This window comes from Hypomesus transpacificus, chromosome 22, assembly GCF_021917145.1.
Source record: "Hypomesus transpacificus isolate Combined female chromosome 22, fHypTra1, whole genome shotgun sequence".
Classification (NCBI taxonomy): Eukaryota; Metazoa; Chordata; class Actinopteri; order Osmeriformes; family Osmeridae; genus Hypomesus; species Hypomesus transpacificus.
In genome coordinates, this window is record NC_061081.1 from 11,762,029 (window position 1) to 11,776,041 (window position 14,013).

Sequence of the window (14,013 nt, forward strand, 5' to 3'; positions counted from 1 at the left end):
TAAACACGCAATGTAATCCTGTGTAGCCCAAGTGGGTGGAGTTTCGCACTCTAATCCGAATGAATAGCTAGAATGATAAACCCCTCTCAACGGGAGAAAAAATAACACAATTTGAGGGACCCATAATTTACCCTACAGACTGCTCGTCACGATCGACCAAAAACAACATTGCAGGACCGCACCTCCCTGTCAGTTTGACTAGACAGCCGAGACTTCGACATAGTAGTGCAACTGGCGCCTGACCACAACCAACTCTCGCAAAGTATTGACAATGGCCCGGTAAACGGTTAGTTCTTAAGGCAGCCAATTATCCTTCATTTATTAAACCTCTCAAGGATTGGCATCGCCGTCTCGCTGTGACAAGCGAAGCGGAGCTTTCCTAGACTGAGACAGACAGAAATTGAGGAGTTGGAGAGGGAGCAGTTGCCGACCCCGAACCATGGCAGTGTCCCTTATTCAGGCATGCCGCAGTCTGGCCCTTTCGACGTGGCTGCTGTCCTTCTGTTTCGTCCATTTGTTGAGCCTGGACTTCACGGTGGCGGAAAAAGAAGAATGGTACACAGCATTCGTAAACATCACTTACCTGGACCCAGTGACTTCAGAAATAAAAACGGAGAAGACTGAATGTGGCCGTTACGGGGAGCATTCCCCAAAGAAAGAATCTCGTGGGTTCGTGTTGATGCCGTCTCACGAGAGACAAGCGTGTGACCCGAACGTGAAATTCCCGGTACCTGTCCACGGCGGTGCATGGGTAGCCTTGATTTCTGCAGGCAATTGCACGTACCGGGATAAAATTCGCAACGCCGCCAACCGCAACGCGTCTGCAGTGATAATTTATAACGTGGGCTCCAGTAACGCCAACGACACCATAACGATGCCCCATGCAGGTAAGAGACTGTGACATGACCCGTCAACACAGGACTATATGTTACAATTGGAGAAGGTGCTACGGGTAGGTAGCTAGGCTTCTCTGTAATCGTGGTGCTGTGGTTCAGCGGCCCAACCTATTGCCTTGGTGGCCATCTCTGCTCTGGCCAAGAAAGGCAAGTTCCTGGAAATCAAACACTTTATTCAGCGTACAATGGTCCTTTGTTGAGTAGACGTTTGAAAGGAACATTTTCATTTTGAATTAAGCAATAGATCAGCCATCAGAAAACTACCACCTGTAGGAATGTATGTATGTGTCTATGTGTAACTTGACTACATGTAATCACTGTGTTAAACAGTAAACCACCATAAAACTGTGTGTAGGCCTGCAAGCTATTCCCATCCCTGGTGTCTCTATAGAGCAGGTCTCTCCAGAGCAGAGGTAACTGGTGTCTCTAGGAGGGAGAGGGAGAAAGACGATGACTGTGGCAACCATTTTTAATGCATTTTTTCCTCATGAGGTGTTAAAGTAAGTAAGTAAGTAAGTACATTTTATTTATAAAGCGCACTCAAAACACAGCAAGGCTGACCGAGGTGCCGAACAAAAGCACAAAAACAGATTCAATTTTTTTTTTTTAACACAATAGAAAACAGAGTAAAACAAAATACAAAACAGTCAACAACAGAAAAACAAGTGACAATCCCATCCTATCATAGGTCCTCATGTGTAAAGATGGATGTGGCTAGGAACTGTAGTACTGATCACTGGACTTACTGGCTCAGTGTCACACCAGAGAGAAACCTGCATCGTTCACTCTGTCAACAAAACACTGCCTGACGCGACCTGACGCAACCTGCCTTACTGGAGCTGAACGGACAGGATGAAGCGACCAATGATCTTACTGTGTCTGCTGATCCCCCCCCCCCCCCCCCCCCCCCCCCCCAAATCACCATCCCAGCCCGTCAGACTGGCGTGGGGGGACAGGGCCATCCTTCGTTACCTCCTGAAAGATGAAAAGCTATTTCTGGGAACTGCTGGCCTGCTTCCAGCCACAACTCACACCCAGATGAGCAGATGAAGGAGGACAGGGGGGAAGAGGGGGAGGAGGTGAGGGACAAGAGGGGTAGGGGGAGGATAGACAGGGGCACAGACGGAGAAAGAGATTGGCTGAGATCAAAATGATGGAGGAGGTGGAGAGAGAGAGAGGAGTTGATTTGTCCCTTGCTTTGAGCCCATGGACCAGCCGGGGGCTCCCAGTGTCTGGGGACTCCAGAGATCTGCCAGCCTTTAGCCCCTTAGGCTTGAAAACTCATGCTTCAGTTGTGGCATAGTTACCACACACTACATCTAACTGTCATGTCTAGGGCTCATTTTAGCTGTAGGGGAGGCTGGTCTGTTGGTCTATGTCATGCTAATCAGTGTTGCTAACCAGCTACATGACCCTCAGCTAGACTGATGGTACAGCCCTGTCTGCTCGCTAAAACTGTGCTCAGCACTGAAGGAGTTAGCTTAGCGCACACCTCAAAAACTGAGTGTTTGCACACACACACCCTGTTCCCTCCGGCTTGCATCATCTTGCAGTATTTCTACAAGAGGAGAATTCTCTGTCCTGGTTAGCCCTGAGTCTGGCCAGGTCAATATTACTCCATATATTTCTGTATGTTCACAGAGCAAACAGCAGCTATCCTGGTGGGTGTTGTTTGCATTGTGCAGAATAGGAGTGAAGGATCAGGGATCGAAGCTGTCTTCAGTCGCCTGGTTAGCAAGGCATGCTATCAAGGAGATATCGGACCCAACTGGAGAGAGAATTTTTATTCTGTCCGTATTAATCTTTGTCCATTTTGAGGGACCACATACACACACCACACACATACCCAGATGGCCATGGCCACTTAAACCTTGAGTCTGAAGCTCAGCTGAAGACCTCTCGAACCTGAGGCTGTCTGCACAGTATCCAGGCAACATGATAACATCGTTCAGCAACAAAACAATTCTGTCCCTGTTTACCTGGAAATCTTTAACGTTTTCCACTATCAGCCTCTCTTACGTGCATACATTTAGCCACTACCACCCTGCCATATCTCCCTCCCTCCATCTCTCCATCTCTGTTTATCTCTTTCTCTCCATCTCTCTCTCCCCATCTCGGGGTGGTTCCCCCAGGGCACGGTAATGGAACAGTCTTGGCTCTACTTCTGCTTGGTGAGCAAGGGTATCCCAGAAGGCCGTGTGTCTGGCGGGCTGCCCTAGAGACTATAGACGGACAAACACACACACACACTTTCAGTCTCTTCAGTCAGACTCTTTGCTGTCGCCTCTGAATATAAACAGACTATAGTGTTGTTAGTTTTAAGTTAATGTTTCTGTAGGGTTAGGGTTAATGGTGTGTCGTTTGGTTTCACTGAAACACCGAGCCAATCATCCCTCTCTGCTAGGAGCTTCACCTCACCCTTCTGTCTGTGTGCGTGTCCACCCTCAGGTACGGGAGACGTGGTCGCCATCATGATCCCGGAGCCTAAAGGTCGCGAGGTCGCCGCCCTGCTGGAGCGGAACGTCACGGTAACCATGCACATCACCATAGGAACGCGTAACCTGCAGAAGTACGTGAGCAGGACGTCGGTGGTGTTCGTGTCCATCTCGTTCATCGTGCTGATGATCATCTCCCTCGCCTGGCTCGTCTTCTACTACATCCAGAGGTTCAGATACGCCAACGCTCGCGACCGCAACCAGGTACACGCACACACAGCAGGTCCACGCACACACGCACACACAGCAGGTCCTACACCATACTGGTCTCTCTCTCCTACACCATACTGGTCTTTCTTTCCTACACCATACTGGTCTCTCTCCCTCCTACACCCTACTGGTCTTTCTCCATCCTACACCCTACTGGTCTCTCTCTCCTACACCCTACTGGTCCTTCTCTCTCCTACACGCTACTGGTCTCTCTCTCCTACACCCTACTGGTCCCTCTCTCTCCTACACCCTACTGGTCCTTCTCTCTCCTACACCCTACTGGTCCCTCTCTCTCCTACACCCTACTGATCCTTCTCTCCTACACCCTACTGGTCTCTCTCTCCTACACCCTACTGGTCCCTCTCTCTTCAACACCATACTGGTCTCTCTAACACCCTACTGGTCTCTCTCTCCTACACCCTACTGGTCTCTCTCCTACACCATACTGATCTCTCTCCCTCCTACACCATACTGGTCTCTCTCTCTCCTACACCCTACTGGTCTCTCTCTCCTACACCATACTGGTCTCTCTCTCTCCTACACCCTACTGGTCTCTCTCTCCTACACCCTACTGGTCTCTCTCTCCTACACCATATTGGTCTCTCTCCTACACCCTACTGGTCTCTCTCTCCTACACCATACTGGTCTCTCTCCCTCCTACACCCTACTGGTCCCTCTCTCTCCTACACCCTACTGGTCCTTCTCTCTCCTACACCCTACTGGTCTCTCTCTCCTACACCATACTGGTCCCTCTCTCTCCTACACCCTACTGGTCTATTATTGAATCACAAATTGAAGGCACATTTGATTTATAACCATCTGCTAATCATGATCATGTTTAGAGGACAGCTTCACCTTCCACCGCACGGTTCTTCAGTTTGACTCCTCACGTTTCTCTCCCATGGGTTGCCAGGTTGGTGTCCTCTTATCCCTCTATTGCTATTGTATTGTGTTTTCAGAGGCGTCTGGGAGATGCTGCTAAGAAGGCCATCAGCAAGCTGCAGGTTCGGACTGTGAGGAAGGGAGATGAGGTATTTTTATTTCACCTTAACTATTCTTGTGTTTGGGCAGTAAACTGCACTAATGTAGCTCTGATCATATTGACAATAGAATAACTGCTTTTATAAACAAGTGGGTGTAGAAGTCATTATTCTCAGGCTTGTCATCAAATGTGCTTCTGAATCATCAACCAGAGAGACTCCTCTAACAGTTTGGCCAGTCGGTCGGGGGTTTCCAGACAACTGGGGGTTGCCAGGTTTCCAGACGACACACGTCCTGACATGTTTCACAGGAGCAGCCTGTTGCGTACACATGCCGACGTGATTGATAACTGACCTCAGAGTGGACCTCAGAGATAATGACCTTGTCAGGCTCTTAGAAAAAGACCTGGTGTTCTGTCCTGTGTGTTGCAGGAGACAGAGTCGGACTGTGCGGTGTGCATCGAGGGCTACAGAGCTAATGACCTGGTCCGTGTCCTACCCTGCAGGTCAGCCTGGCGCTGCTGGGACACATCCATCACCGGGATTATCACCCCAGAAGGATTTCCTGTATTGATCTGTGTGTGTGTGTCACCAGGCATGTGTTCCACAAGCACTGTGTGGACCCCTGGCTTCTGGAGCACCGGACGTGTCCCATGTGTAAGACAAACATCCTGAAGGCCCTGGGGATCCCGGTGAGCAGGGGTCAGGGATCACCTCAGGACTACACAGCTGTAGTCCTCTAGCTCGGCTAGGACAGTTACTGGTTTGATGATTAGTCCGGTTAGTCCTGTTGACATGTAAGGGATGTGGGGGGCAGCAACATGGATGTAGGGGGCAGCTAGCATGGTTAACAGGGATGTGGGGGGCAGCTAGCATGGTTAACAGGGATGTGGGGGGCAGTTAGCATGGTTAACATGGATGCAGGGGGCAGCTAGCATGGTTAACAGGGATGTGGGGGGCAGCTAACATGGTTAACATTGATGTGGGTGGCAGCTAGCATGGTTAACATGGATGCGGGGGGCAGCTAGCATGGTTAACATGGATGTAGGGGGCAGCTAGCATGGTTAACATGGATGTGGGTGGCAGCTAGCATGGTTAACATGGATGCAGAGGGCAGCTAGCATGGTTAACATGGATGTAGGGGGCAGCTAGCATGGTTAACATGGATGTGGGTGGCAGCTAACATGGTTAACATGGATGTGGGGGGCAGCTAGCATGGTTAACAGGGATGTAGGGGGCAGCTAGCATGGTTAACAGGGATGTGGGTGGCAGCTAGCATGGTTAACAGGGATGTGGGGGGCAGCTAGCATGGTTAACATGGATGTGGGGGGCAGCTAGCATGGTTAACAGGGATGTGGGGGGCAGCTAGCATGGTTAACATGGATGTGGGGGGCAGCTAGCATGGTTAACAGGGATGTGGGGGGGCAGCTAGCATGGTTAACATGGATGTAGGGGGCAGCTAGCATGGTTAACAGGGATGTGGGGGGCAGCTAGCATGGTTAACATGGTCAGAGGGGTCAGACCAGCCTTCGTGTTGTCCTCCGCAGTCTAACGCAGACTGCCTGGACGAGATTCCCCCGGACTACGAGACGTCCCTGGGCCCGCCCACCAACGCCGCCACAGGCGCCAGCGATGTGACGGTGAACAACAGCTCCGTGGTGCTGGACCCGGTGGGGAGGGAGCCGGAGACTGAGGGGGAGGCGGGGGGGGCCCTGGAAGCACAACACATCTCTAGGAGTGAGTATGGAAGAGAGGGGAGGGGAGGGACAGAGAGGAGGGGAGGGAGGGACATTTATCCTGCAGCTAGCTAGCTCTCTCCCAGATCACACAGCTCACATCGCGTCAACTCCTGCAGAACCTGTCCCTGTGTACCTGCAAAACCTGTACTTGCAGAACCTGTACCTGCAGAACCTGTACCTGCAGAACCTGTCCCTGTGAACCTGCAGAACCTGTCCCTGCAGAACCTGTCCCTTCGTACCTGCAGAACCTGTCCCTGTGTACCTGCAGAACCTGTCCCTGCAGAACCTGTCCCTTTGTACCTGCAGAACCTGTCCTTGCAGAACCTGTCCCTTCGTACCTGCAGAACCTGTACCTGCAGAGCCTGTACCTGTGTACCTGCAGAGCCTGTACCTGCAGAACCTGTACCTGTGTACCTGCAGAACCTGTACCTGCAGAACCTGTACCTGTGTACCTGCAGAACCTGAGCCTGTGTACTTGCAGAACCTGTCCCTGTATACCTGCAGCACAACATCTCTCTCACACCTGCCTGGCCTACCTGCTTCCCCTGCTCATCCTGCTCTGCCAGGATCCAGGTCTGAAGGGGGGGGCAGGGGAAGGATCCAGGTCTGAAGGGGGGGGGGGCAGGGGAAAGATCCAGGTCTTACTGGGTTCTGAAGGGGGGGGCAGGGGAAGGATCCAGGTCTTACTGGGTTCTGAAGGGGGGGGGGCGGGGGAAGGATCCAGGTCTTACTGGGATCTGAAGGGGGGGGCAGGGGAAGGGGAATTTTTGCGCTGCACAGCATATTGCTGAGTCGTAACTTCTGGCGTGGTAGCGACACACAGGGGCAATTTGTCACAAGCTTGTACATTAGCCTTGTACAAGCTTGACAGTAGCCTGTCAACGATGCTGTCCCGGGCAGTAAAACAAGTTCTCCCATCTCCATACTTCTCCCTGAAGTGTTTACCTTTGTGAGGTTTAGCTTACGAAACGTTGCTGCCCAGAGAACAGGGCTGATCCACACTGATCTCTCCACTCGTACCCAGGATTAGATATCAGTACACAGGGAGGAGGGAGCAGGGTTGGTGTGCGCCAGGTAAAACCGGCAGAGAAGTTGCGTTCTGCTCCCTCTCTTTCTCTCCTATCTTGCTCTTTCTCACGTCATAATTACCCCCCCTCCCACCCCCTCTCTCTCTCTCTCCCCCCCTTTCTTTCTCCCTCTCCACCCTCTCTCTATATGTCTCTCTGTATCTATCAAATCAAATCAAATTTATTTGTATAGCCCTTTTTACACGCAAGCATGTCACAGAGGGCTTCACATGCGCCCATAGAACTGCCCCTCAACCAACCTAAACCCTCAAGGAAGACAAGGAAAAACTCCCAGAAAAACTCCCACCGGGAGAAAAAATGGAAGAAACCTTGGGAGGAGCAATTCAGAGAGGGATCCCCTCCTCCAGAGACGGTTGGTAAGAGAGAGGAGCAGAACACAAGCTAAACATAGTCATACAGTGTCAATGGGTTTTGAAACACCAAAATCCATTGTTCGGCTTTATAGACGTTGGATGGGACCGGGAAACTCGCTGTTGGCCGTCATGGAGACTGGATTCCGGGTGACGACCTGGTTCAGCGTTGGCAGACCGACGACCATCTATCAAGTCCTCCTCAGTGAATAGCAGCTGGCATCATTTGGAGCATGATTGACCAGCTTGACCAGCACTCCTGCTGTTACCTAGACCTTTTAGGAAACACTGACACACACACAGACACACAGACGAACTGCCTCACCCTCTGATTTCTATGTAACCAAGACAATGAGGAGCCACCGCAGTTTTAACATCATCTGTCATATGTCAGCATTCTCTCTATCTCTCTCTCTTTCTCTCTCTCTCTTTCTCCTTGCTCTCTCTCTCACTCCCTCTCTTTCCTCTTTTTTTCTTTCCCTCCCTCCCACTGCCCCTCCCTCTTCTCTCCTTACTACCTTCCTCCCTCCCCTATCCTCCTCTTTCTCCTTCTTCCTTCTCTCCCTCCACTCTCTCTCTCTCTCTGCGTTCACCTGCGAGGCTGTTGCTAATCTTTCCTCTGTCCTAATGAGGCTGATGGCAGCCGAAAGTGCTTCCTCTGTCTTTACGCTGTGGGGATGCCTTTATTTAAATCATTTCTGTCATAGAAGCAACTGAAGATCCTGATTGTAGCAGTGCTTTGTGAGCCAGTAGTCTTTGTCCTCCATTATGCTGAATCCTAAACGGCTGATGGATTTCCTGTTGTTTCACAACAAGCCACTTGCTGCAAACATACAGAGTATGTCAGCAGCAGTGGCTCTCGCTGGCTCCTTCACAGCCTCGTTGTCTTCTGTGCCGTTGTTGTTGTCGTCCCGTGTCTGTAATTAACCCCGGAGATAACGAGGCTTTTGTTGCGAGCGCCCGTCTCCTCCTGACAGCAGTGAGATGAACGACGTCGGTGGTCTCGCCGGACGGCCGCTGCTGGTGTAGCAAGGGCCTGGGTCTGTCAGAGTGAGGAATGAGCCGTGTCGGTGATCCGTCACAGCGGGACGAGGCCTCGCAGGCGTGAGCTGCTGTCAGGGACTGAAGAGGCCCTCGATGGCCGCCGCATGCAAGCCGCGGCCGCTACTGGCGGTCTGGAGCAAGCCCTTTTAACGAGGCTAGCGCTGTGGGAGTGTGGGGGAGGCTGTGGGAGTGTGGGGGAGGCTGTGGGAGTGTGGGGGAGGCTGTGGGAGTGTGAGGGAGGCTGTGGGAGTGTGGGGGAGGCTGTGGGAGTGTGAGGGAGGCTGTGGGAGTGTGGGGGAGGCTGTGGGAGTGTGAGGGAGGCTGTGGGAGTGTGAGGGAGGCTGTGGGAGTGTGGGGGAGGCCATTTAATGCCTTGTTGCTGATCAGTGGCCCCTATCCTTGCCTTATGCATGGGGCGTCCATTTTGTGTCAAGGTTGACCAGGTACTGACCAGTTGCTCCTGTCTCTCTCTGTTGCAGGTGATTCAGACAGATCCCTCATAGTGGCAGAGGTGGGCGTGTCCATTCAGCTGCAGGGTCACCAGGTCAAGTCATGAGCTAATCCCAGCCAGGCAGAAGTCACGGGTCGCTGTGGAAACGAGGTTCCGGAGGGGCAGCTTTGGGGCGTGGAGCAGCTGACCCTCCCAGCGCAACACTCCCTCTCTGTCCCCACTGCAACACCCACCAACACAGAGGTTCCTCCATGCTGCCAGAGTGGGCCACCCACACGCGACCTGCAATACCCCTCCCTCCTCCCCCACCCCCCTCAGTGGGTTTGCCAGGGAAATCAAGCAGCCCAACCCCTGCTCCAGTGTTCGCTCCCATGGGCGGGGCTTGTAGTTTACCATTTGTCGCCGTGGCGACCTCACATGTTAAGCGCCATGGAAACCGTGACCGTTCCAGATTTGTCTGTACAAGATCACTGCCAACGTTCGCAAGAACAGTAACACACACCGAGGGCCAATCCACCTGGCTTTACTAACCCCAGAGGAAGACCCATGTAGACATTGATAAAGTGATTGATCCAGTTGTGTTCTGTAGGAGTTTACATCCGGTATGTGTGTGTTCCCACCAGCATTCTTATCAATTCCAAATGGCGAACTCCCAAATCATTGTCACGCCTGTGTTTTAAAGCTAAACTTTACTAACACAAGTTAACCTCTGCTGAACAGGTGTCAGGCATCATATTTGTATCCATGTTAGAAGTGATAGAAGTGTTCACCACAAACATGTTAGAAGTGTTCACCACAAACATGTTTTGGTGCACAACTGGTTTTCGGCACAACTGGACACGATGTTAGAAGGCCTCATCTCCAGCTCAGGCCTGCCGACAATCGCTCGGGCGACCGAGGCTGGGCATGATGTCAGCTACGACTACACGCTTCATAAGCACAAACCCTCCACACACACTAGCAGGGACACTACCAGGGGACACCAGAAAGGGACACTAGCAGGGGACACTAGCAGGGGACGCTAGCAGGGACACTATAAGGGGACACTAGCAGGGGACACTAGCAGGGGACACTAGAAAGGGACACTAGCAGGGGACGCTAGCAGGGACACTAGAAGGGGACACTAGCAGGGGACACTAGCAGGGGACACTAGAAAGGGACACTAGCAGGGGACGCTAGCAGGGGACGCTAGCAGGGGACGCTAGCAGGGGACACTAGAAAGGGACACTAGCAGGGGACGCTAGCAGGGGACGCTAGCAGGGACACTAGCAGGGGACGCTAGCAGGGACACTAGCAGGGACACTAGCAGGGGACACTAGCAGGGGACGCTAGCAGGGGACGCTAGAAGGGGACACTAGCAGGGACACTAGCAGGGGACACTTGCAGGGACACTAGCAGGGGACACTAGCAGGGGACGCTAGCAGGGGACACTAGCAGGGGACACTAGCAGGGGACACTAGCATGAGGACCAGAGGTACCATGACTGTATCCACGTGGACAAGCCATTGACCCGCCAGAAACCTCCCCTGTCGAAACAAGCTCTTGTGCTGTTTGTAAAAAGGCTGTTTTCGTCGTTTAAACTATTTTTACAGAACAGGATTATTCGTTATGGTTGCTTCTGTTGAGTTTGTCCGCTTTGCAATAGATAAGCTACCCTTGTCCTGTTTGCTGGTGCTAACATAGTGTTAGCAGACATGCTAGCTTGCGTGTAGTCAATTTGTCTGACTAAGTTTACTATTGGTTTGATGGTCAATAGCACATTGAAGTTTACAAATTAAGGTTGAATTGGCCTGAAGTTGATTTGAATTCAGAGCACGTTGGTGGCATCAATAGCCAGATGCCTTTAGAGGAAACAGGTTGTGTGTCGGCCATTTTGAGTCCAGAATGTTCAACAGTCGGTTACTGGATACGGAATAAAAACAACCAATGATTGACTTTTTAGTATAAAAATACATTTATTTATATAAAAAAAAAGGAAAAATTAGATAATGGAGGATTATGTTTACAGATGACGAGTAGGGTAATTAAAAATATAGTTTGTCAATTTAAAGAATCTCCTGATGAGATACTCAATTGACAAGATTATTTACCCCTAGTTCATTTGTTTTATATATATATTTGTTTTAATATGTTTTTTTATTGAGATTATTTTTTATAAATTCCCATGATGTAATTTCAGTTAAATTTACATTACAGAACGCTTGAACCATGGTATCTGGTTCTTACCTGTTCTCCTGTCCACAGGATTGTATGTTGCTAGGAGATCTGTTGCTAGGACATGTGTTAATGGTATGTTCTTGTTATTGAAGTACTGTACATTTATTTATTTTTTCCCTTATTTCAACAGCCAGCCAAGAAGTTAGACATTCTTTAAGCAAGCCAGTTAGCCAACCAGTTAGTTAGTTAGCCAGACAGAAAGTTAATTAGCCAGCTAGACAGTTTGTTAGCCAGCCAGACAGACAGTTAGTTAGCCCGTTAGCTTGTCACCTAGCAACTGCATTAAAAGCACATTATTACCCACACTCCCCCTCTCCTCGCCAGTCAGTGAAGAATAACAGAATGAATGGCCAACATATCTAGTCTTCTACTACCAAACATTAGACATTACCGACTAGCACCTATTGTATTGTTTACCTGAGAGGGTGCTCATGATAGATTTCTAATATCTGTCTGAATGTTTTTTTTTCTTCCATTAAACATCAACATAGTGGTTCTGAAGGTTTGCCCCATTTAGCACAGTGAAGAAACTAGTGTCAGAGATTCTGCCACTGCTGTCCAGACCCCAGCTAGGCTAGTGACAGAGATCAGCTAGGCTAGTGACAGAGATCAGCTAGGCTAGTGACAGAGATCAGCTAGGCTAGTGTCAGAGATCAGCTAGGCTAGTGACAGAGATCAGCTAGGCTAGTGACAGAGATCAGCTAGGCTAGTGACAGAGATCAGCTAGGCTAGTGACAGAGATCAGCTAGGCTAGTGACAGAGATCAGCTAGGCTAGTGACAGAGATCAGCTAGGCTAGATTAAAAGCTTCATATTTATTATTTATATTTTGTCGGGGTTAGAAATTGATCTTTGGTTTCCATAGAAACATGTACTCAGGACGAGGAGGTGTGAAGAGAAGCCCTAAGTCATCTATCAGAATCACAATCTGCTTTATACGCCAGGTACAGTGCCCTCCAAAAGTATTGGAACAGTGAGGCGAATTCCTTTATTTTTGCTGTAGACTGAAAACATTTGGGCTTGACATCAAATAATGAACGTGAGACCAGAGATCAACGTTTCAGCTTTTATTTCCAGGTATTTACATCAGGATCTGATGCACAACTAAGAAAATATCACATTTTGTTTGAATCCACCCATTTGTCATGTGATCAAAAGTATTGGAACAGATATACTTAAAACATATTTAAGTGAATAAGACTTAATATTTAGTTGCAAATCCTTTGCTTTCAATAACTGCAGCAAGTCTGTGACCCATTGACGTCACCAAACTTTTGCATTCTTCCTTTTTGATGCTTTCCCAGGCTTTCACTGCAGCCTCTTTCAGTTGTTGTTTGTTTTGTGGGGTTCCTCCCTTCAGTCTCCTCTTAAGCAGGTAAAATGCATGCTCTATAGGGTTTAAGTCTGGAGATTGACTTGGCCAGTCTAATACCTTCCATTTCTTGCCCCTGATGAACTCCTTTGTTGTTTTGGCAGTGTGTTTTGGGTCGTTATCTTGCTGCATGATGAAGGCTCTGCCAATCAGTTTGGTTGCATCTTTCCTTAAATTGGCAGACAAAATGTTTCTGTAGACTTCCGAGTTCATTTTGCTGCTGCCATCATGTGTTACATCCTCAATGAAGATTAATGAGCCCGTCCCAGAAGAAGCCATGCAAGCCCAAGCCATGACATTACCTCCACCGTGTTTCACAGATGAGCTTGTGTGTTTGGGATCATGAGCAGTTCCTTTCTTTCTCCAAACTTTAGCCTTTCCATCACTTTGGTAAAAGTTAATCTTTGTCTCATCAGTCCATAAAACTTTGTCCCAGAATTTTTGAGGTTCATCTCTGTACTTTTTGGCAAATTCCAGCCTGGCCTTCCTATTCTTCTTGCTAATGAGTGGTTTGCATCTTCTGGTGTAGCCCTTGTACTTTTGTTCATGAAGTCTTCTGCGAACAGTAGATAGTGATACCTTCACTCCTGCCATCTGGAGGTTGTTGCTGATCTCACTAACAGTTGTTTTAGGGTCTTTCTTTACAGCTCTCACAATGTTTCTGTCATCAACTGCTGATGTTTTCCTTGGTCTACCTGTTCGACGTCTGTTACTTAGTACACCAGTAGTTTTCTTCTTCTTCAGGACATTCCAAATGGTTGTACTGGCTATGGCCAATGTTTCTGCAATGGCTCTGATTGATTTTCCATCTTCTCTAAGACTCACAATTGCTTGTTTTTCACCCAAAGACAGCGCTCTGGTTTTCATGTTGTTTTCACCTCTGAATACAGTCTGCATAGACAAAACCTATCTTACCCAATCTGAACCTGAGTGTAGACATTCAGTGGTATTTATTGATTGAATAATGTATGTAATAGGACACACCTGGGCAACAAAACACACCTGTCAGTCACATGTTCCAATACTTTTGCTCACGTGACAAATGGGTGGGTTCGAACAAAAAGGTGATATTTTCTAATTTGTGCATCAGATCCTGATGTAAATACCTGGAAATAAAAGCTGAAACGTTGATCTCTGGTTTCACATTCATCGTTTGATGTCAAGCCCAAATG

General features: G+C 49.4%; 1 protein-coding gene across 1 annotated transcript; it reads left to right on the plus strand.

Annotated features, from left to right (window-relative positions):
• The first annotated feature begins 12 nt into the window (after positions 1–12).
• rnf150a (ring finger protein 150a) lies at positions 13–11,705 on the plus strand. Its single transcript, XM_047044882.1, has 7 exons — positions 13–887; positions 3,345–3,595; positions 4,561–4,632; positions 5,014–5,087; positions 5,177–5,273; positions 6,129–6,318; positions 9,282–11,705. Exons 1-7 carry the CDS (start codon positions 440–442, stop codon positions 9,356–9,358), a joined length of 1,209 nt encoding a protein of 402 aa, XP_046900838.1. The 5' UTR covers positions 13–439; the 3' UTR covers positions 9,359–11,705.
• The last annotated feature ends 2,308 nt before the right edge of the window (positions 11,706–14,013 follow it).

Excerpts from the sequence above, each read along its gene's own strand:
- rnf150a (XM_047044882.1), top strand. The coding sequence starts at position 440 with ATGGCAGTGTCCCTTATTCAGGCATGCCGCAGTCTGGCCCTTTCGACG. Across the intron at positions 888-3,344 it reads CATAACGATGCCCCATGCAG|GTACGGGAGACGTGGTCGCC; the intron begins GTAAGAGACTGT and ends GTCCACCCTCAG. Across the intron at positions 3,596-4,560 it reads ACGCTCGCGACCGCAACCAG|AGGCGTCTGGGAGATGCTGC; the intron begins GTACACGCACAC and ends TTGTGTTTTCAG.